Here is a 20,833-nt window from a genome sequence, read left to right on the forward strand (position 1 = left end):
TCTTTTCATTTTTTTATAAATTTTGTAAAAAAAAAAAAAACAAAGAAATAAAAAAAATAAATATATTATAAATGTCTAAAACATACAATAACTCTTACACATTTACCCCTTTATGTCATTATTCCGTATAATGTATTAAAATTATGCTTTAAAAAATAACAGTAAAAAAAATAAATTATATATTTTACAAGTCTTACATATCCCTACTCAAATATTTCACTTAAATTTGCTTATTAAAAAATTGTAAGATTGTTTTATTTTTTATTTTCTTATTTTCCATCCCTAATACATAAATTTTAAAATAAAAAACATAAAGAGTTACATTCAAAAAGAATAATAGGAGAATGTTTCTTTACAAAAATTAAAATAATCATAAAAAATAACAAAACATTATATGGTTTTATTATTACATTGTCAATGTAATAAAAATGTTTAAACTAATTCTTCTGAAATAAACAATTATGTATCCATAATATATGTGTATAAATATTTATTTACACATTTTTAATTTTATGTAACGTATTTCCATATGTGCAAAACAAATTTATATTTTTTAACACACCCATTTGTACAATACTTAAAAAGAACAAAATAGAAAAATAAAAAAATAGAACATTAAAAAATTGGAAAAAAAAAATAACATTAATATCTTCATTAAAACCGTCTCACACACATTTAAGAACGGTAAAAAAAAAAAATAAGAATAAAAATTAACCAACATATCAATTATTTTACACTTAGGATTTAAAATATACATACCCATTTCTTATTTTTTATAAAAATGTTTTAAAAAAAGTCATAAAATAATTTCTAAAGTCCACAAAAACTATTCAAATATACCCATATATTTTTATATATAATTATTTTACTAACAATCATAAGGATATGTTTCTTTCCTTCACTATACTAAAGTAACACCATTCTATTCCATTTCTCATTACAACAATGTCCTACTATTTTTTATTGAAAGTGATACATATTCACATCCAATTTTTATACTACACATAATTAACATTTCAAATGGAAGTCTAAAATTGTCTTCTTCCTTGTTAATGCATTTTTATCTAAATATACGATATTGACCCCTACATATTCTACATACTTACTTATCTACATCATTGAAATAATTTCTTTTTTGCAGTTTCAGAAATTTACAAAATGCAGGATGATAATGAAAGTATTGATGGAGATATTCTCGAAAAACAATATGAAATAATAAAATGTGCCAAAAATAATGATTTTATTAAATTTCAAATATTAATACAACCTTATATTTTAAACAATGATATTGAAATGCTTAATACAATAAATATTATGCACTGGGCATGCTATTGTGGTTTTACAGAGTTAGTTCAAAAGTTAATTACTCTAAATTGTGATGTAGAAAAAGAAGATTTAGTTAATAGTGATACACCTATTTATTATGCAATTAAAAATAGTAATTATGAAGTTGTATTATTATTAATAAAACATTATGGTAGTTCTATTCTTTTCCATAAAAATCGAAGACAAATGAGTCCATTCTTAACAGCCATATCTGAATTTAATGAAGACAAAATATTAGAAGCTTTACACATTTTAGAATTTTTATATTTAAATGGAATTAGTTTAGAAGAACAAAATGAATATGGACAAACTGCTCTATTCTTAGGAGTAAAAAAAAATAATATAAGTATTTTACAATGGTTACTAAGTAAAAATGTTAATATAAATCATGTCGATTTTTATGGAAATACTATTTTACATATAGCTGTTCGGTATACTGATATAGATATATTAAGATTACTATGTGATTATGGATGTTTAAATCTAGTTTATTACTCTACTTTTGAAAATAATAATACAAATGTTTTCCAATTATGTATTAACAATAAATATTTTTTAGTATATATATTACTTAAAAAATGGCTATTACAAAATAAAATTTGTAAAGGATTAAAAATATGTAAAACTATTTATGCTTTTTATTTTTGGTTTTTCGCATTATTAAATTTAATTGTTTATATTAATATAGCACATTCATTTTTACAAATACAAAAACATCATAACAAATCTGTTATATGGATATCTTTATGGCTATTTCAACAATTTTTATGGTGTGTCTTATATTTTAAAAATCCGGGATTCTATAAAGAAAATAAATTTTTAACTAATAGAAATAAAAATAATTCAAATTACATGTATACTACCGATTTTAAAAATCAAGCAGAATATCAGTTAAATAATATAGAAAGAGAAATATTTCAAATAAATAAAAAATTATTACTAGCAAATAATCCATTAAATCCAATGTACAATGCAAATGAAAATGAAATATTAGAATATAATGATCAAATTATTAATTTGAGATATAGCAAATTGTCTTTATACTCTCAAGTATCACAAGAAAGAATCAATTCGTTGGATGTCAACTACAGAAATGCCATATTATATAACCAAAACCCTAGAGTAATTCACACACATATATTTTTATTGAAATTTGTCTATTCCCTTTAGCTAGCTCCTTGCTCATATTTTTTTTTTTTTTTTTACAGAATGTGTGCGTCACATGTAACATCATCAAACCACCTAGAGTTCACCATTGCGCGGATTGCTTCCATTGCGTCGTGTATAAACATGAAGAAAATTAAAATAGAATCTTTAAGTGTCTATATTGATTATTTATTCCTTTTAAACTGTGTTAATATTTTTATCAAATTTTATTCCCCGTTCATATTTTTTCGTCACTTTTCTTAACATTTTATTGCTTATTCATATTTTTTATTACTTTCCCCTTTTAGCCATCAAGATCATCACTGTGTGTGGGTAGACAATTGTATAGGTAATTTATAAGTATATACATCCATCCTATCCATATATAAGCATGTCGAATTCGCTTTTAATTTTTCAATTGTGCGTTCTCATAATTGTTGATACATTTAGTTATATCTTTTAATTGAATATATGCATTAAGAGCTATCACGCTATAGCTTGACTTATGCATGTACATACATACATTCTAATTTATATATTCTTTCTTTGCAGGAATAAACAACCAACGATCTTTTTACTTGTTCATACTTTCCGCCTTTATTTTATTATTATTCAATTATTATTACGTATTCCTATATTTCAAATTATTCCATACTCCCATAAATTATGTAAGAAATATAATTATTATAAATCCTGTTATTCTTTTTTCTACAATTTTATTTATAATATTATATTTTTTTTTTATTATTTCCAATACAGGCATTTGCTTTACTAGTTATATTATGCAATTTTATTAATATAACATTATTTGCATTTATAACTTACTTATTTGTACGTAACACAAAAACGATATTAACAAATGTAACTTTTTACGAGCACTTCAAAAGGTATTATACAAACAAAATTATATTACACCCCTACATATGAATAATTCATATTTATTATGACTAATCCAATAAAGAAAGACATAATTTATTTTGTTCTATTTTATGATTTATTATTTTTTTAGACCAGCCCACATAACCGATAAATACAACACCGAATTAGAATGCTGGGAATTCCAAAATTTAAATTTCAAAAAAATTGTCAAGTTAGATTTAATTAAAAAATTTCATACATTTTAGTTCTCATAAATTATGTAGTACATACATATATTCCCTAATTTCATATATTTAATTACTCAATTTTAACAGAAATGTATACAATTTTTGGACATTAAATTATGATGAGCCCTATTTAAGATATGATAAAAAAATAGTAAGCCATTTTTTTTATTTTTGCACACATAAAATACCTGAACAGTCATATAAATTTATACCTTTTTATGAATTGTTCATATTTTGCACATTTACTTTTTTTTTTTCAGGAAAATGGAATTTATTATGCTCTAGTTCCAGATAGCGTATAAGGAACTAGCAAATCTTATTACAAACTCTATTTTCATTTTAAATACTTGTCAAAGCATAAGCAAATTGAAATATAGCAAAATAATAATACTACAATAGTTATAGCATACCACTGTCTTGTGAATTTTTTAAAATGATTATTCAAAAATTATAATATTTAATATATACACATTTTTCACTTTTCATTTCATTTAAAATTATTCAAACAATCAGACCTACCTCAAATTTTATAATTTTTTTTTACATTAAATATTTGCATATACATATTAATCGTATAACGTACTATTCTATGACAGTATATACTTACGATTTTTTTTTGTTTCTCTTTTTCACTATCCTTTATGTTTAATTATGTATTTTTTTTTAATTATAAAATTCAATTTTGTAATACTCGTTTTAATAGTAGCGAGTATAAAATATAATATAACTACAAGCCCTTTTTTATTTTAAAAATATAGAAATTAACAATTTTTTGCGACTTGGTTTTTATATAAAGACTTTTCATCCATACAAAATATTTATTCTTACATAAATTTACACACGCAAACTATAAAATACATACTACATAATAATTTGTATTTATATTGAAAAGACATTGTTTCATTTTATTTGTATTTATTATTTTCATTTATTTTAACAATTGAATTGCTTTTTTAAATGCATAATTAAAGAAGAACAAAACGGAGAAAACTTATATACACATAAAAAATATGTACATAAATATATAGCATTTTATTTTATATATTAAAAAAAACTCATAACAAAAATATATCAAAAAAATGCTTATAATTTATGTATATATTTTTTAAGCATTAAAAAGTGTGCAAATATTTACCGTTAATTTATTTGTAATATTATTCCATTTTTATAATATTTATACTTTTTCAAAATGGCTTAAAAATTTATAAAATAGTGAAAATCCTTAAATTGTAGCTTTGAAGGCCTTTCACAAAAATACCTAATTTATTTTTTTTTACAAATACAACTTACACATATATGTATGCACATATTAATGTGTATTTTTATATTTCATAATATATTTTTTTTTATCAATTCAAACATTGAGAATATTTTTCTCAATAATATTAGAAAAAGAAATATCCAATAATACAGTAATAGCAATTAATTGAAAAAGGAACTTAATTAATTAAAATTTTTTTTTTGAATAAAAGTTTGTGATGCTCCCTAAAACTCACAAACAAAATAAAGGTGTGATACCTAGGGAGGGATAAAAAAAAAAATAAATCCCTATTTTAGTACATATCTTTTTTTCTATTTATAGATAATTCATTTATTTTACATATAATTAGCCATATATACCCATCATTGTATATGCATATACCCTACTACAAAATATACAAACATTTATACTGTGCTTTTATTTCTTATTATTTAAATAATTATAAGGTGATACCCATTAAGATAAGGAATACAAACTGAATATGTGACAGTTTGGAGAAAAATATAAAAATTTAAAAACAAATTAACAAAATACACACATATAATTCCTAAAATGGATCTTACAAAAATAAAAAAAAAAGTAGAAAAAGAAAATGCAGACAGAATAAATATAATTGATACTAAATTTCGAACATGCTTATGCTTATTCAATAACTATTCAAAATGCTACATTAATATTAAAAAAAAATATTTTATGGACACATGTAGATATGATAAAATATATGGATTTGAAAATATAAAAATAAATGAAGAAAGAATAAATCAAATAAATAAAGAAAGCTGTCTCGAATATCCATACCCTTATAAATATGAAAATAATCGAAATGTTTTTTTAATTATAAATAGTAAAAATGTTAACTCTACTAATACTTGTATATATAACAGTGATATTATATACATCATTTATAATAACAAAAAATATGAACATATAAATATACAAAAAAGGTCAAGTAAAAAAACCAAATACACAAAAAAAAAAAATGAACGTACTAGCCATATTCACAATCAAATTTTAGCTAGCCAAGACAAATCATCTAGCGAATTTTCAAATAACACAAATAGCATATTTTCAAGCTCTGAAAATAATGAAGAAAAAGAAGATGATGAAAATGAACAAAACCCATTATATAATAGTACTATTTTTGAAACACGAAATATGAATTTTTCTGAAACTGTGGAAAAAAAATCAAAAAAAAAAAAAATTATAAGCTCAAAAAGTAATAAAAGAAATTTAATCTATTCAGATATCGATTCAGATAATAATTATGAAAATGTATTTACACACATAAATTCAAATTTATATTTTTTAAGTGTATCAAATAATCATATAGAAAATGAACAAAATCTATATATACAAAATGAAAAATATATAAATAATAATGATATCATATTTAGAAAACTTAAATTTACTAAATCCCTATTTATTAATTTAGATACATATAATTCATGGATCATTATAAAAAAAAGTATCTTACTAAATGAATTTATAAATCGTTCTAAAAAAAATGATTTAGTAGATATTAATGATGTACTATATGATATTACAAATTCATATAGAAAAATAAAAAATTGTCACACTAGATTATATGTTAATGATGGTTTTCTATTAATTAATAATAAAACAAAAGAAATATTAGGAGTAAGGAAAATAAATAATCCTACCTCTAAAATAAATTATAATTCAAATGGCGACACAAATTATAATACACAAAAACATGGTCATACATATAATGAAGAAATAAATAATGGTGAAAAAAATAAAATTATGGATGAATCAGAAACTTATAAATTAGTATTAATTAAAAAAATGAATTTAAATCATTTATTTTGTATGTCTACAGATATAAATATAGTCTTTAATTTTCATGATGTTTGTTTAAAAAGTTATAATAAAATTGATATGGCTAACCATTATTTATTAGCTAGCCACACACTAAATATTCATAATATACGCCCAGAATATAATAAAGAAAATCCAACAAATCTAGACCTATCAAACCCTGATTACACATATTTTAATAATTATATTACACAAAAAATTGTAGAAAATTATAATAGTTACAATCTATATATTAAAGAATCATTACTTATTATTGATATATTATACATTTTAAATAATAGTTATGGAAATTTAATATACATAAAGGAGTACTACAAATATGACCATCAAAATTATTATTCAGATATAGTAACATTTTTTAAAAATAATAAAAACACATTCAACGATTCTCACACTAATAATACTCAAAATAGTTTAGAATCCCACAAAGACATCAACGAATATGATGAAAAAAAACAAAAAAAAATACAAAAATCAAAAAAAAAACATAGTAATACATCAATTTATTCTATATCATCTTATAGTAACAGTGATGAGGAGGATGAAAATTATGACCCACCCTCTACCTCTTCCTATTGTTCAAGTAATAAATATAGCTATTCAAAAATGGATAGTACAAATAAAAAAAAGTTTCAAGACCTTAACAATTACTTAGTATATATTATCCCTAAATATAAAATTGTCATCTACCCAAGTATATACAATTCCAAAGATCAAAATAATAGTAATATTAAAATGGTAAAGGAAATACTAAAATTAGGAATATATTTAAGAAGAATTCAAAAATTTATAGAAATAAATAAACGAAGCCAATCATGTAATGCTACATTTGAAATATTTTCATGTTGTCTAAATAATATCACATTACATATAATTAATCATATAAATAGAATTGAACAAAATATAAGAAATATTTATAATTTTACTAAAATTAATATGCAAGGAAAAGAAGAAATCGCTTTGTCCCTTTTTGATGAAAATCGAATGTCTTTTTCTGCAAATAATGAACAACAAAATTTATTTTTTACTATTAATAGTTTATTTAATAAAAATGTAAAAGATTTTAATCTATTTTTTAATATTAATATAGAAAAAGCTGATGATATCTCTTTATACAAAATTAAATTATGTATATTGCCGTTAATGCAAATAGCCAAATTATTAAATAAAATTATTAACAAAATAGCTATAAAAAAAAAATTTAATGATACAAAATATTTAATCGATTTAATTTATAAACTTCAAGAATATTTAAATAAAGATGATATTAATAAAACAGTTTTAACATATATACTTAAAAATATTACTATCCCATTATTTGATTTTATCAAAAATTATATATTCCATGGTAAAGTAAAAGACACATTTAGAGAATTTTTTATTCATGAAAATAAACATATCACACCATTCTATAAACAAAATAATAAAATATATTATATCAATCATAATTTTTATAAATATATTTTTAAAAAATATATTGATTTGTCTACAAATTATTGGGGTGCTAAATATGTTATATTAAATTCAAAAGTTCCTAAATTTTTAAAATCAATTGCTAATCAAATATTTATTACTGGAAAATATATAGACGTATTACTAGCCTGTTCAACTATACTTAATTTTAATACACCATTATTTTTTGATTTAAATTTTTCCTATAATAATTGTAATGACTCTTCTTGTTCCTACATACCTGGTAAATTACTTCTTCTCAACTATGAAGACAAACCAAACACCTATTCCTATAATAAATCAAAACAAAATAATCAAGCTAATACATATACAGGAAGTATAATCAAATATGATCAATCTCAAAATAAAGTTACAGACGAATTTTCCTCAATAGAATCATATATAACTTATAAAAAACAAAGAAAAACAAGTGCCACAGGATTTAGTATAAACCATTCAGAAAATCGATTTAAAGAAGAACATAATTATTATGACAATCAAAACAAATTCAATAATCAATTTTTAATGGAACAAACAAATAATAATGAATGTTTTCTATTATATGATTCAGAACAAAAAACTTATGAAGAACTTATACATAATCAACATTTATATGCATCCAAAAAAATGTTTGAATTATATATAAAAAATATTGATATAAAAGAAAAAATACGACATCATTTCTTTTTTTATTTCTTACAAATTAGTGATTATTTAAAATATTTTTATATACTATCACATGACCATTTAGAAAAGTTATATAACCATAAAAAAAATAATGTACTAACTAAAATCAAAAATTTTTTTGATATATCTTTAAGGTCATCAGTTTTAGATAATTTAAAATATAGAAAAGATTATACTATTCATGTTTCCGATATTTTAAATATTACAGACAATATTAATCTCATTATTGATTTAAAAAAGTTCTGTAAGTTTAATAAATCAACTCGAAATCATATTGGCTCTGGACATACCCATCGAAGAAGTAGTAATAATATGGACGACAGTAGTGATAATAGTAATAATAAAAAAAATAAACATCAATCAAATAATAATTATGATAATAATTTCCAATCACACACACAAATAAATGAACGATCAAAATCACCAATTAATATTCAAACAAATGTAAATGTAGAAATATATAAAGGTCTTATTTTATCTTATCATAATATATTCCCATATAATTTAATATTTAATAATATAACTATATTTAAATATACTTTAATATTCCGTATATTAAATTATTGTAAATATATTGAACATAAGCTAACTGAAGTCTGGATAAATCATATGTTTATTAAAAATGTCGACATGACTAATGAGTGTAGAAATAATTTAATGTTATGTATACATACTAGAGAATCTATGATACATTTTATCAAATGCTATATTTATCATGTTCAGGATGATGTTATAAAATCAGAATACATGTCTATGAATGACAAATTAAAAGAAACTTTTATTTTTGACGATATTATATATATTCATAATAATTATTTAAATAATATTTTTAAATATTCTTTTATTATTAATCAAAATATTATTAATTCAATTTTAAAAATTATTTCCATTGCTCATATTTTTACTAGACATATATTAAAATTCAGTTTTAATAAAAATGACCCAGCTAGCGATATTACACGATCTAGACCTGAACGTGTTCAGAATAATTCAATCGATAAAGATTTATCAAATCAAAAAAATTTTAATACAAATAATAAAACAGATAAAAATAATTATCAAAAAAAATTTATAAATGAACTATTACGAGATAAAGCATATATATCTATGATACATAATACAATAAAACATTATGATAAACATTTTAAAAATTTTTTCCTTCTTTTAACTGAATATGTAAATAATAATATTGATGACTATGCTCATAATTTTTTAATCAAACTTGATTATAATTTTTATTACACAAATAAATATAAACAATCCTTTCAAACTAATTCATCGAATTATCATACACAAAATAATGTAGAATGGACACCTAATCAAAGTCAAGATCACCATCAATCAAAAAATTATTTATTACAAAATCAAGACCCTCTCTCTATTAATACTGCTAATAATGAATATACTGGAAAAATCAATTCCCCTGATTATCATTATGCAAATAATGCACATTTACATCGACAACATAAAGACACAAATATTAGCGAACACCCTGAACATGCTCGAAATTATAATAACTACACAAATAATAACAATAACAATGACAATATTGATTGGCCAGTTATACCAGACATCTCTCCAACCTCAAATCATATGCCTATGCACACATCAAATGATAATATGTTCCCTATGATGCATCATTCCGGAAACAACTATAATGAAAACCATTTAAAATATGAAATTAACAGAAACAACTTTGCAAATATAAATCGTGATAACAACAATACATATAACCAAATTCCAATACAACAAAATAATTATAATAAATCAAAATTAATTGATAATAATATCTTAAATGAAAATAACTATACTACATTATATCCACAAAATAATCAACAAAATATTCCAATAACCCATGATAATTATGAACATGCAATAAATAATTTATCACCTAATAACATTAATTATGCAAAATTGAAAAAGTATACTCCATATAATAATAGCACTAATCAACAAATTAATAATATAAATGTAAGCAACATAGATTTGAACAGTATTGATAATAGTATGAATAACAGCAGAATGTTTAATCTTTAGTCAATGTAATAAATTTGTGTGTGCATACCCATTTTTTTTATGAATGGTCAGAAAACTAGCCAAATGCTAAAACCATATTCTAAAAAGGAAATATTTTAAGGAAAAATAATAAAAATAAAAATCCTCTTAATAAATATTCATCAACATATACATAATCCTATTATATATGTGTATACTTTTAATATCTTTTCGAAATTCATCCATTCATTTCGATTTTTTTTTTAAACTCTAATGTGCTTACACGATTATACCATATTTGTGTTTTGCTAATTTTTTTCGTTACTTAATTGATTTCTCCATATTTATTCTTCAATATTTTTTTTTTCACATTTTTGTTCATAAAAATATATACCCATTAATTTAATATAATTTAATTTTCTTATTCAACATCGATTTCCGTCACGCATTTAATTTATTATGCAGTCTCATTTATGTGTATATTTTATTACTGTCAATTTTTTTAATCACCAAATATTAAATTTTATGATTTATACCAATATCGCAACTATTCGATAGCCTTTGCTAAGTTCTTCGTATTCTTATGTTTAATTTAAAAAAATACAAAAAAATAAGCTTATAATATAATATCCACAAACTATCAAATAATCGAAAAAAAACACACTCATAATAAAATATTTATGTTTTAATTTTAGTATTATTTCATAAAATGGCATGTAAAGTTGATAAAGCTCCAGAGCATCCTACCCAAAATGAAGTACCCTCACAAAATTATATGAACAATTTATGTTATTACAAAAATAATGAATTAAAAAAAATAGACTCATCATATTTTCAAGATAAATATTTAGGATTATTTTTTGGAGCCTCATGGTGTAAATATTGTGTATCATTTATAAATAATTTAAATTTATTTAAAACCTACTTCCCTTTCTTTGAAATCATATATATACCATTTGATCAAACATATACAGATTATATTAATTTTTTAAAAAATACAAATTTTTATAGTTTACCTTTTGATAATTATTTATATATAGCTAATAAATTTAAAGTCAAAAATTTACCATCTTTTATTATTATAGCACCCAATAATAATATCCTTGTTAGGGATGGTGTGCAACTTATTAAAACCGACAACTACATAAATAACTTCAAATCATTGATAAAAAATTATACAATACACCCAAAAACATTCAAATCAAATAACAGATTTTTCGACTTATTCTACAATTAACTATGTTTCATCCTATCCCTTAACAAGTTTTAACATTTTTTTTTTCATGTATAAAAAAAATCAGACATGGTCATAATTTTTGACATTTCAGTGTAGCTATTTGCCTGACTTGTACATAATAAAAATACCACAACCATTTTCCTATTTTTTTTTTTTTCAAATTTGTATAGACTTTTTCGATAATATTTTTTAATTTAAAACTACGATTGTGCATTATTTGAGTTATAAAATAAATGCAGTTTTTAAAAAAATACAATGTTGCATACATAAATTGTATTTAATGAAATTAAAATTATATTATATACATGTGTGTGCAGATAGCCTTTTATAAGGGCTAGCGAAAATCAAAGGATAAACAGCCAAACACTTGAATGTATTTCCTATGATTTTTTATGTACAATAAAAAAAAAAAAAAAAATTTATATAATTAAGAAATGATACATATTAAATTGAAAATGGGTCAATTGTATCAATATTCTCAATTACACTTTTTAATTTTTTTGAAAATTGAGCTAAAGTTGCTCCGTCTATATATCTATGATCTGCTCCATATGTTAAATTCATATTATTGGCAATTTCAAGATCATCCAACGAGCTTATTTTATTAACTCCATTTTTTAATGAAATCATGTTTTGAATCTTTGATATACCAATAATACAACCTTGATTATCAAATATAATAGGTGTAGCAAATGTTCCACCAATAGCTCCATAATTACTTATTGTTATTGTTCCATTTTCAATTTCGTCTTTAGATAATTTCATTTCCATAGCTTTATTACGTAAATTTGTTAAATCTTTTTGTATATCAATTATACTTTTTTTTTCTACATTTTTTATATTTGGCACTAATAAACCATGAGATGTATCCATAGCTACACATATATTATGATTATTATATACTACATAAGTATTTGTTTTAGCATTAAATTTGGAATTTAATATTGGAAATTCTTTTAAAACATTTGATATTAATTTTATTAATATACTAGAAATTGTTATATTATTTACACCACTATCACTTTCTGCTATTTTATTTTTAAGTTCTTTTCTTATCTTAACAACCTTTTCAACATTGTATACTTCATTTAAATGAAATAAAGGAACACTTAAAGAATCACTCATACTTTTACACATAGCAAGTTTAATTCCTTTTATTTCTACTTCATCCTTAATGTCCATTTTTTCATTCACATTTTTATTTACCTTATGATATAACTCAACATCTTCAATAGTTATATTATTTTTATTAAAATATTTTGCAATCATATTAATATCTAAGTTATATTCTTGTGCTTTTTTTTTAGTACCTGGCGAAGCCTTAACATTTGTTGGACTCGCTTTCTTTTCAAAATTTCCTTCATTTTCTAAATCTACTCCATCCTCTTCTTTCACTTCATTCACTTCTTCCCCTTCTTCTTCGCCTACATCATCTTGTGTGTCAATCTCACAAAAGTAAGAACCTATCTTTATCATGTCCTTATCATTAGCATACTTTTTAACAAGTATACCACTATATTTACTAGTTATATCTACAGCAGCTTTATCACTTTGAACAGTTAGCAGGCTTTCCATTTCAGAAACTTCATCCCCCTCTTGTTTATTCCATTGTGTAATTTCAACCTCTGATATTCCTTCTCCAATATCAAATAGTTTACACCTAACTATTTTTAAATTAGGCTTACTAGTGTTTATAAATCTTTGGCTATTCCCCAAGTTTATCTTATTCCTTGAATTTATTTCTCTTAATATTTTTTTGCAATGTTGCATCATCATTTTTCCCTTAAACAATTTAACTCAAAATATCGGGAGTCTTACCAAGTACTAATTTACAAACACACTTTATATTAAATAGTAAATACAAAAAATATTTTTTTTAAAAGCTATATGAAAAAAATGTTACCATAAACCGTGTACATATATTTGTGTACATATATTGTGTGGAAGCCTTTCAAATTATTCTATATATACTAATACAAAAAGGAAAATATGTAAAACTAGCTTATGTATATATATAATATATAAGTAACATTTGCTAAATTTATCTTTATTTCAATAAATATTCTCAATTAAAACAAAACTATATATGCACATATAGCTAATTATATTTTTTTAATATACAAATTTATTTCCTTTTTTTTATACAATTTATACTAACATAAATATGCACATAAATACTTTCCTAATTATTACCAAACCGTTTCGAAACTAAAAGATTAAATTTGTATATAAAAATATTTTTTTATTTCCTCCTCCATTTATAAGAACAAATTTTTCACACTCATTACACACATCAAATAAAAAAAAAAAAAAAAAATTTTTTAAATTAAAAAAATAATAAATTAAAAAATACTATCCCTTCTACCACTCTACTTTTTCTAATATAAATTTTCCCGTCGAAAACATTGAATATTTATAGTCCCAAATTAGCCTATAAGTTTTTATTTATTTGGACCTTTGAAAATATACAAAGTAGTGATCCTTTAAATATTTTTCATTTTTTAAAACAATTTAACTACCATTTATTATTCATTTTCTATGTCTGGCTCACAAACTTTTACTTCACTAACCTAATAAATAGACTTCCAAACAATGCACAAAAATATAAATATGAAAACGGACAGGATAAAAATATAACTACTCAAACCTTCCCTCATACGTTGTAAAAACAATTTGCCAAACGCAATGATACATCTCCCAAAACAAAAAACAGACGATGGGCTAGACATACAAATAGAACTTGGCCCAGATAAAAAACTCAAGGTTGTTAAAAAAAATGTAGCCAATAAAAATGAATTACCTAACCAAGATAATAAACTATGTAACATCATAAAAGGTGACCATACCATATCTGATGAATCTGGTATGCAATTATATTTAAAATATTTTAAAACAAATTTTGAAAAGTTTTCACAAAGTAATTCATATATTGTATATAATAAAAAACAAATTAAAGAAAAACTTAAAGAAGAAATAAATAATATTATGTCTTTACTAAATATTAAATATGATTATGCATATTATATTATGAAATATTACAATTTTAATTCTGAACCCTTAATTGAAGACTGGTTTAATGATCCTACAAAAGTTCTTAGAAACACAAATTTGATGCATCTAACTGAAAATGAACTACATGAAAATGAAGATGCACCACAAGTAGACCCCATTAAAAGCTGCATTATTGACAATTTTGAAAAAAATAATGATAAAAATACAAAGTTTACTTGCCCAATATTACTGAATGAATGCTCTATAGATGATACATATGCATTAGATTGTGGTCATAGATTTTCAAATAAATGCTGGATAGGATATTTAAAAACAGGAATTGAAAACGATTTAGATGAACATGTAATACATAAACAATGTATACATACAGAATGTAAATATTTTGTAAAAAAAAATGATTGGAAAAATTTATGTGATCAAAATATGTATAAACAATATAAACAATTATTACTAAATGTTTATATTAAAAAATGTTATAATTTAAAAAATTGTCCTAATGATACATGTGAATATACAATAGAATCAATGCTACTATTAAAGGATACGAAAAATCTGAATAATAATAAATATAAAAATTTAAATATAATTTGTAAATGCGGTTATAACTTTTGTTTTATATGCTCACAACCATTTCATAGACCAGTTAGATGTTCAATAATTAAAACATGGAATCAATTGCAAACAAAAGGGGATCAAAATATCCAATGGATTAATGCTAATACAAAGAAATGCCCAAATTGTGATAAACCAATTGAAAAAACATCAGGATGCATGAATATTAAATGTATGTGTGGATTCAGTTTTTGTTGGCTTTGTCTCAAAGAATGGACTAGCCATAAAGGGGGATTCTACAACTGCAATAAATATCTAGAAAATCCAACCAAAAATGCTACCAACAAAGAAGACGTAGAAAAAGACGATAAAAAAAAGTCACATCTAGAAATGAACAAGTACAATCATTACAAAACAAGGTTCGATGCACAAGAACAAGGAGAAAAATTTACAATAAATTCACAACTATATTTTTTACATAATTTTTGTAAAAATAATAATTTAGATATTAATAAATTTAAAAATTTTGAAGATTCTTTAATTCTAATAATTAAATATAGACAATTATTAAAATGGTCTTATGCACTTTCATATTTATCTAATTGGGATAACTTAGATAAAAAAAATATGTTTGAATATTATCAAGGAGAATTAGAAAGAAATCTAGAAAATTTACAACAAAAAATTGAAAATATTAATCTAACACTAATTATTAATAATACAAATCATAAAAGTTTACAAGAAATAAATGAACTAACAAAAGTAAACGATGTATATTTTAAAAATATTTCAACTTTTATTGAAAACAATTTCTCTAATTAGGCATGCATTTGTATCAATTTTTATCCGTCTTTGCTCTAGCATATAAATTGTACCAACATTGTTCACTGCATAATTTTTAATATTTTTTTTTCTAACTTTATAATATGTTTTTTTTATTTTAAAACAATCAACTTTTTTGGGGAATAAAAATAGAATATAATGATATTGCATCTATGACTATGTTTTCCTTTCTACTCATTGTCCTAAGGTATGACATCAACTCATGGGAATCCGCATCTTCAGACAATCCGATCGTTTCCTTATCTACATTCAACCATAAATCGAAAAATGTTAGTAAAAAGTACATTATAAATATATATAATATTTTCCTTATAATTACAACTTACTTAACGCGTACAAACTCAATTTCAAACATCCTGTATGCTCTGTATTTATTGATGTATAACAAGGTCCTTGATAATTTTTTTTATTATATGTATTTAGACCAACTTGAGATTTTGTTTCATTGAAAATAGAAAAACTATTTATTGTATTTATATATGAAGGAATATTCCATGCTATAAGATGGTAAACTATATTTGAACTACTCACACTACTTAATGTAATAATATAAGACTTTGTCATATTATTATTGTCTATCCATTCTATCCTTGGTAATAAATTTTTACCTCCACACGATTCTCCATAAAAATCTTTACCCAACAATTTAACGTCGTCCGAGGAGCAGTTCTCCCTTCCATAGTCTGAAAATTCAGAAAAAAAAGAAGCAACAAATGATCACACCAATGTTTGTACATATAATGTTTTCTTACCTTTTCCATCGCTTTCCACTTTTTCAGACTCACCTGACTGTATCACGTCGATTTTTGTCAAAACGAAAGAGACACTAAAGAGGTAGCACAACAAAAAGGCAAACCCTAAAAAATCCATTTTAAACATTGTAACAAACAAATATACCTTATTTAAAATGGTCTATATGAACATGTGATTACAAATTTTTATAATTCTCATCCTTTTTTATTGAACTAACATTTAAAGACTTACGACTTTCACTACATTAATATAATACAAACACAAATTAAACCTTAAAAAAAAATTATAACATTTTCTATATCGACCTGTACATACACAACCTTATATATGGTCACCCTTCAAATAAGAAATCCAAAAAAATGAAAAAAAAATAACCTAACCAAACTGATTAACTAACATTCTCATAATATTATTCAAAATAAAATAATTTCATGATTTTTGTCTATTCAATATTAATGAAAAATGACAATATAAAATTGTAAAAAAAAAAAATGTCCTTTACTAAATAGGCAAACAATTGCACACACATACTCAACTTTTTCAAACAGTTTACTCATAAAAATGGAAGTAAAGTATAGTGCAAAGTAAAAATATAAATACAAAAAATAAACCCTTGTAATTACAATAAATATATACTACTTCAAGTCTAACCATACAATTAAATATTCTCCATATTTCACAATAATGATGTAATAATAAAAATGGATAAACATATTTATAAAAATGTTTAGTGGTACAATTAATTTAAAGTAACACATTTTTATTTTATAAATTTGAAAATTTATTTATCTTGACCACAAAAATAATTACAACATTTGTCTTCAGAATGATTACACTTTTTTTTTTCTGAACTGTTCATATTTTTTTCATTAATAAATTCGGTGTTAATATTGGAATGAAAATTTGTTTTATTATATCTGTCTTGTACATGTTTATTATTTTCTTCTTGAATATTTTTCATAATTATTCGATTATAACAATTTTCTATATTTTTTATATTTTCTGGCTTAAATGGTGAAATAATATGATGTGCTGATTTTAAAAAATCTTTATTTTGCATTAAATCTGTTGTAAAACTATTTCGATTTTGTAAATTTATATTAGAATTTACACTTGCATTAATAAAATTATAATTATAAAGTTCATGTGTTCTTAATGTATCTGTAGATATCCATTTATTTTGTAAATATGTCATAGCAAGTGGATGATTTTGGGATAAACATGCAACTGGTTCTTCTTCTAAATTATTTTCACTCATAAAATTATTAAAACCTTCTATATTATAAACCATACCATCTTCCATAAAAGAAATATCATTCCCTTCGCTCGTCTTGCAAAACACATTTTCTCTAACGTCCTCTTCCTCTCCATTAATTTTCCTTTCAGATACCTCCATATTTTCCCGTCCTTCTTCAATTTCTACTTTTTCTCCTACTTCCGCATTTTCACTCACTTCTACTTTTTCACTCATTTCTGCATTTTCTACGTTCTCACTTCTACCCTCTATTGCCTCAAAAGTATTTCCATCCTCATTTTTGTCTTCTTCTTTTTTTGATTCCATTTTATCCACTTCACAACTCACAAAGTTCTCCTTTTCAATTTCTCTCTCCTCTGTTTCTTTTCCTTCGCTCGAGATTTTGTACTCCTCTGTCATTTCGAAGACATTTTCATAAGCCCGAGACTCACCTAAAAAAAAAAAAAAAAAAAAAAAATATATAACACTTTGAGAATGCCACATGTATATACCAAAGATGATGGTCTTAAAAATGTTCATAAACATTTCGTATCTTTTCCTTTTCAGTTTCTTTACACTTACTTCTATAATAAGGATATAAATGTCCATACTCTTTTTTCTTTTGTTCAGCTAAATGAGCATTGACTCTAATCCACATTGCATGAACATCATCTTGTGGTAATTCATTTGGATTAACAGCACATGCTCTCTCCATAAACTTTTTATGTTTAATTTCAATATCACAAGGTACTGGTTTAATTATGTCTTGGATTTTTAAATATGGTCTTTCTTTAATACAATCAACTTGATATACATCAGAGATCCATTTTATTTTTGGTATGATTTTTCTCCTGACTGGTACAGGTACAAATGTGTCTCGAAATTTTAATACAGGCACATCTACATTAACAACTATAGGTTTTGGAACCATATATGGTATTGGAACATCAACAGAAATAGGTACATGCTTTTGTACTTCAATATTTTTAACAATCTTTGGTTTAAATACTTGTTCAATTCTAGGAGTAGCCATAATTGAATTCCTATTTTCATTTATTTGAACAGTTTCTATATTATCACCCATATCTAAATTTGAATGTCTATTCGAATTTATAACCATCCCAGATTCATTCATTGATCTTGTAAACATATATGGATATATTTGTTGAACACCTGTACATATATCTTCTTGATTTATCATCATATCTTTTCCAATAACTGTATTCATATCATTATCTATAGAAACATTTCTAACGAGTTTCGTATCCTTTTTATTACTTTCTTCTTCATCCTCTACATTATTTTCCTCAATTTGATCCTTTTCACTTTTTTCTTCTCCCTCCTTATCTGCTACTTTTTCTTCTCCATCATTTTCACCCTTACTCCCTTTGGGCACGTACCTAAAACGTGATAAAAAAATAAAGTTATAAATTGTGAAATACAAAAATGTGAGTAGCAAACAGAGTCCATTACTACATAAGAGATTACAATGTATCTATTATTTTTTATTATTTTTCCTTTTTTTCAACAAACTTGATCACATATTCCACAGTCTCTACTTCCTGAAACCGCTTAACCTCCTTAAATTCTGGAACCTCAACAAATTTTTCAATAAATTTTTTTTCTATAACTGGCCGTTTTATAATATTCTCTTTAATTTCAACCTTCGGAGCATATTTGTAAACATATTGTATTCTCGGGACGTCTACAATTTTATCAACAAATTTTACCTCTGGGACTTCCACAACCTAAATAAAAAAAGTTAAAAAAAAATGTTAGAAAAACTAAGGCATTTAAAACTGATATCATATTGATCACACTTTCAACATGTTTTACCTTCTCAACAAACTTAGAGTAATATTTTGGAACCTCTCTAATTTTACTTTCATATGTTATTTTTGGAATAATTGTTTCTATTGTTCTAACAAAGGGGACTTCCACTGTTTTTGTTACAATATCAACAGGCTGATAAGCTGTTATAGCCACCTTTGAAAATTAAGAAAAAAAAATATATATATTTTACTTTTTTAAATGTATACATATGTAGATAATTATTTGGCATATGAAATGACTTACATATTCTCTTTCTGTGTGCTGACTAATTTCCACAGATTTTGTCATATCTGGTTTTCCCTCGATAATGTTTTTTAATTCCTTCGTATTTGACATCATGTTTTTTAATTCCCTCGCATTTGACCTCATGCTTTTTAACTCCTTCGTATTTGCCCCCATACTTTTTTCATAAATAAAATCATTTTCATCCTTTTTATATTTATTATCTTCCTCTGGATCATCATGGCAACAATTACTATTTATTTTACATGCATCGAACATTTTAAATAAATGGAAAAAAGTAAAGAAAATGTGAAACTCAAGCTTAATTGGGTTAT

General features: G+C 23.1%; 7 protein-coding genes across 7 annotated transcripts; 4 read left to right on the forward strand and 3 right to left on the reverse strand.

Moving 5' to 3' along the window:
* Nucleotides 1-1,158: 1,158 nt before the first annotated feature.
* On the forward strand, nucleotides 1,159-3,880 carry PVVCY_0400260 (palmitoyltransferase DHHC1, putative; the record flags this gene model as incomplete). The annotated part of the gene is made up of 8 exons (XM_008627813.2): nucleotides 1,159-2,448; nucleotides 2,535-2,608; nucleotides 2,781-2,821; nucleotides 3,025-3,140; nucleotides 3,232-3,359; nucleotides 3,482-3,562; nucleotides 3,666-3,729; nucleotides 3,839-3,880. 8 exons carry the CDS (start codon nucleotides 1,159-1,161, stop codon nucleotides 3,878-3,880), a joined length of 1,836 nt encoding a protein of 611 aa, XP_008626035.2.
* A 1,511-nt stretch (nucleotides 3,881-5,391) lies between these two features.
* Nucleotides 5,392-10,854, forward strand: PVVCY_0400270 (spindle pole body protein, putative; the record flags this gene model as incomplete). The annotated part of the gene is made up of 1 exon (XM_008627812.2): nucleotides 5,392-10,854. One exon carries the CDS (start codon nucleotides 5,392-5,394, stop codon nucleotides 10,852-10,854), a length of 5,463 nt encoding a protein of 1,820 aa, XP_008626034.2.
* A 667-nt stretch (nucleotides 10,855-11,521) lies between these two features.
* PVVCY_0400280 (plasmoredoxin, putative) lies at nucleotides 11,522-12,049 on the forward strand (the record flags this gene model as incomplete). The annotated part of the gene is made up of 1 exon (XM_008627811.1): nucleotides 11,522-12,049. One exon carries the CDS (start codon nucleotides 11,522-11,524, stop codon nucleotides 12,047-12,049), a length of 528 nt encoding a protein of 175 aa, XP_008626033.1.
* A 444-nt stretch (nucleotides 12,050-12,493) lies between these two features.
* PVVCY_0400290 (lipoamide acyltransferase component of branched-chain alpha-keto acid dehydrogenase complex, putative) lies at nucleotides 12,494-13,825 on the reverse strand (the record flags this gene model as incomplete). Its single annotated transcript, XM_008627810.1, has 1 exon — nucleotides 12,494-13,825. One exon carries the CDS (start codon nucleotides 13,823-13,825, stop codon nucleotides 12,494-12,496), a length of 1,332 nt encoding a protein of 443 aa, XP_008626032.1.
* Nucleotides 13,826-14,734: 909 nt separating this feature from the next.
* PVVCY_0400300 (IBR domain protein, putative) lies at nucleotides 14,735-16,435 on the forward strand (the record flags this gene model as incomplete). The annotated part of the gene is made up of 1 exon (XM_008627809.1): nucleotides 14,735-16,435. One exon carries the CDS (start codon nucleotides 14,735-14,737, stop codon nucleotides 16,433-16,435), a length of 1,701 nt encoding a protein of 566 aa, XP_008626031.1.
* Nucleotides 16,436-16,562: 127 nt separating this feature from the next.
* PVVCY_0400310 (phosphatidylethanolamine-binding protein, putative) lies at nucleotides 16,563-17,326 on the reverse strand (the record flags this gene model as incomplete). Its single annotated transcript, XM_008627808.1, has 3 exons — nucleotides 16,563-16,699; nucleotides 16,783-17,139; nucleotides 17,209-17,326. The coding sequence occupies 3 exons, from the start codon at nucleotides 17,324-17,326 to the stop codon at nucleotides 16,563-16,565; spliced, it is 612 nt and encodes a 203-aa protein (XP_008626030.1).
* A 664-nt stretch (nucleotides 17,327-17,990) lies between these two features.
* PVVCY_0400320 (inner membrane complex protein 1a, putative) lies at nucleotides 17,991-20,777 on the reverse strand (the record flags this gene model as incomplete). Its single annotated transcript, XM_008627807.1, has 5 exons — nucleotides 17,991-18,895; nucleotides 19,026-19,843; nucleotides 19,977-20,191; nucleotides 20,280-20,429; nucleotides 20,520-20,777. 5 exons carry the CDS (start codon nucleotides 20,775-20,777, stop codon nucleotides 17,991-17,993), a joined length of 2,346 nt encoding a protein of 781 aa, XP_008626029.1.
* Nucleotides 20,778-20,833: the final 56 nt, after the last annotated feature.

This window comes from Plasmodium vinckei (genome assembly GCF_900681995.1).
Source record: "Plasmodium vinckei vinckei genome assembly, chromosome: PVVCY_04".
In the NCBI taxonomy this organism is placed as follows: domain Eukaryota; phylum Apicomplexa; class Aconoidasida; order Haemosporida; family Plasmodiidae; genus Plasmodium; species Plasmodium vinckei.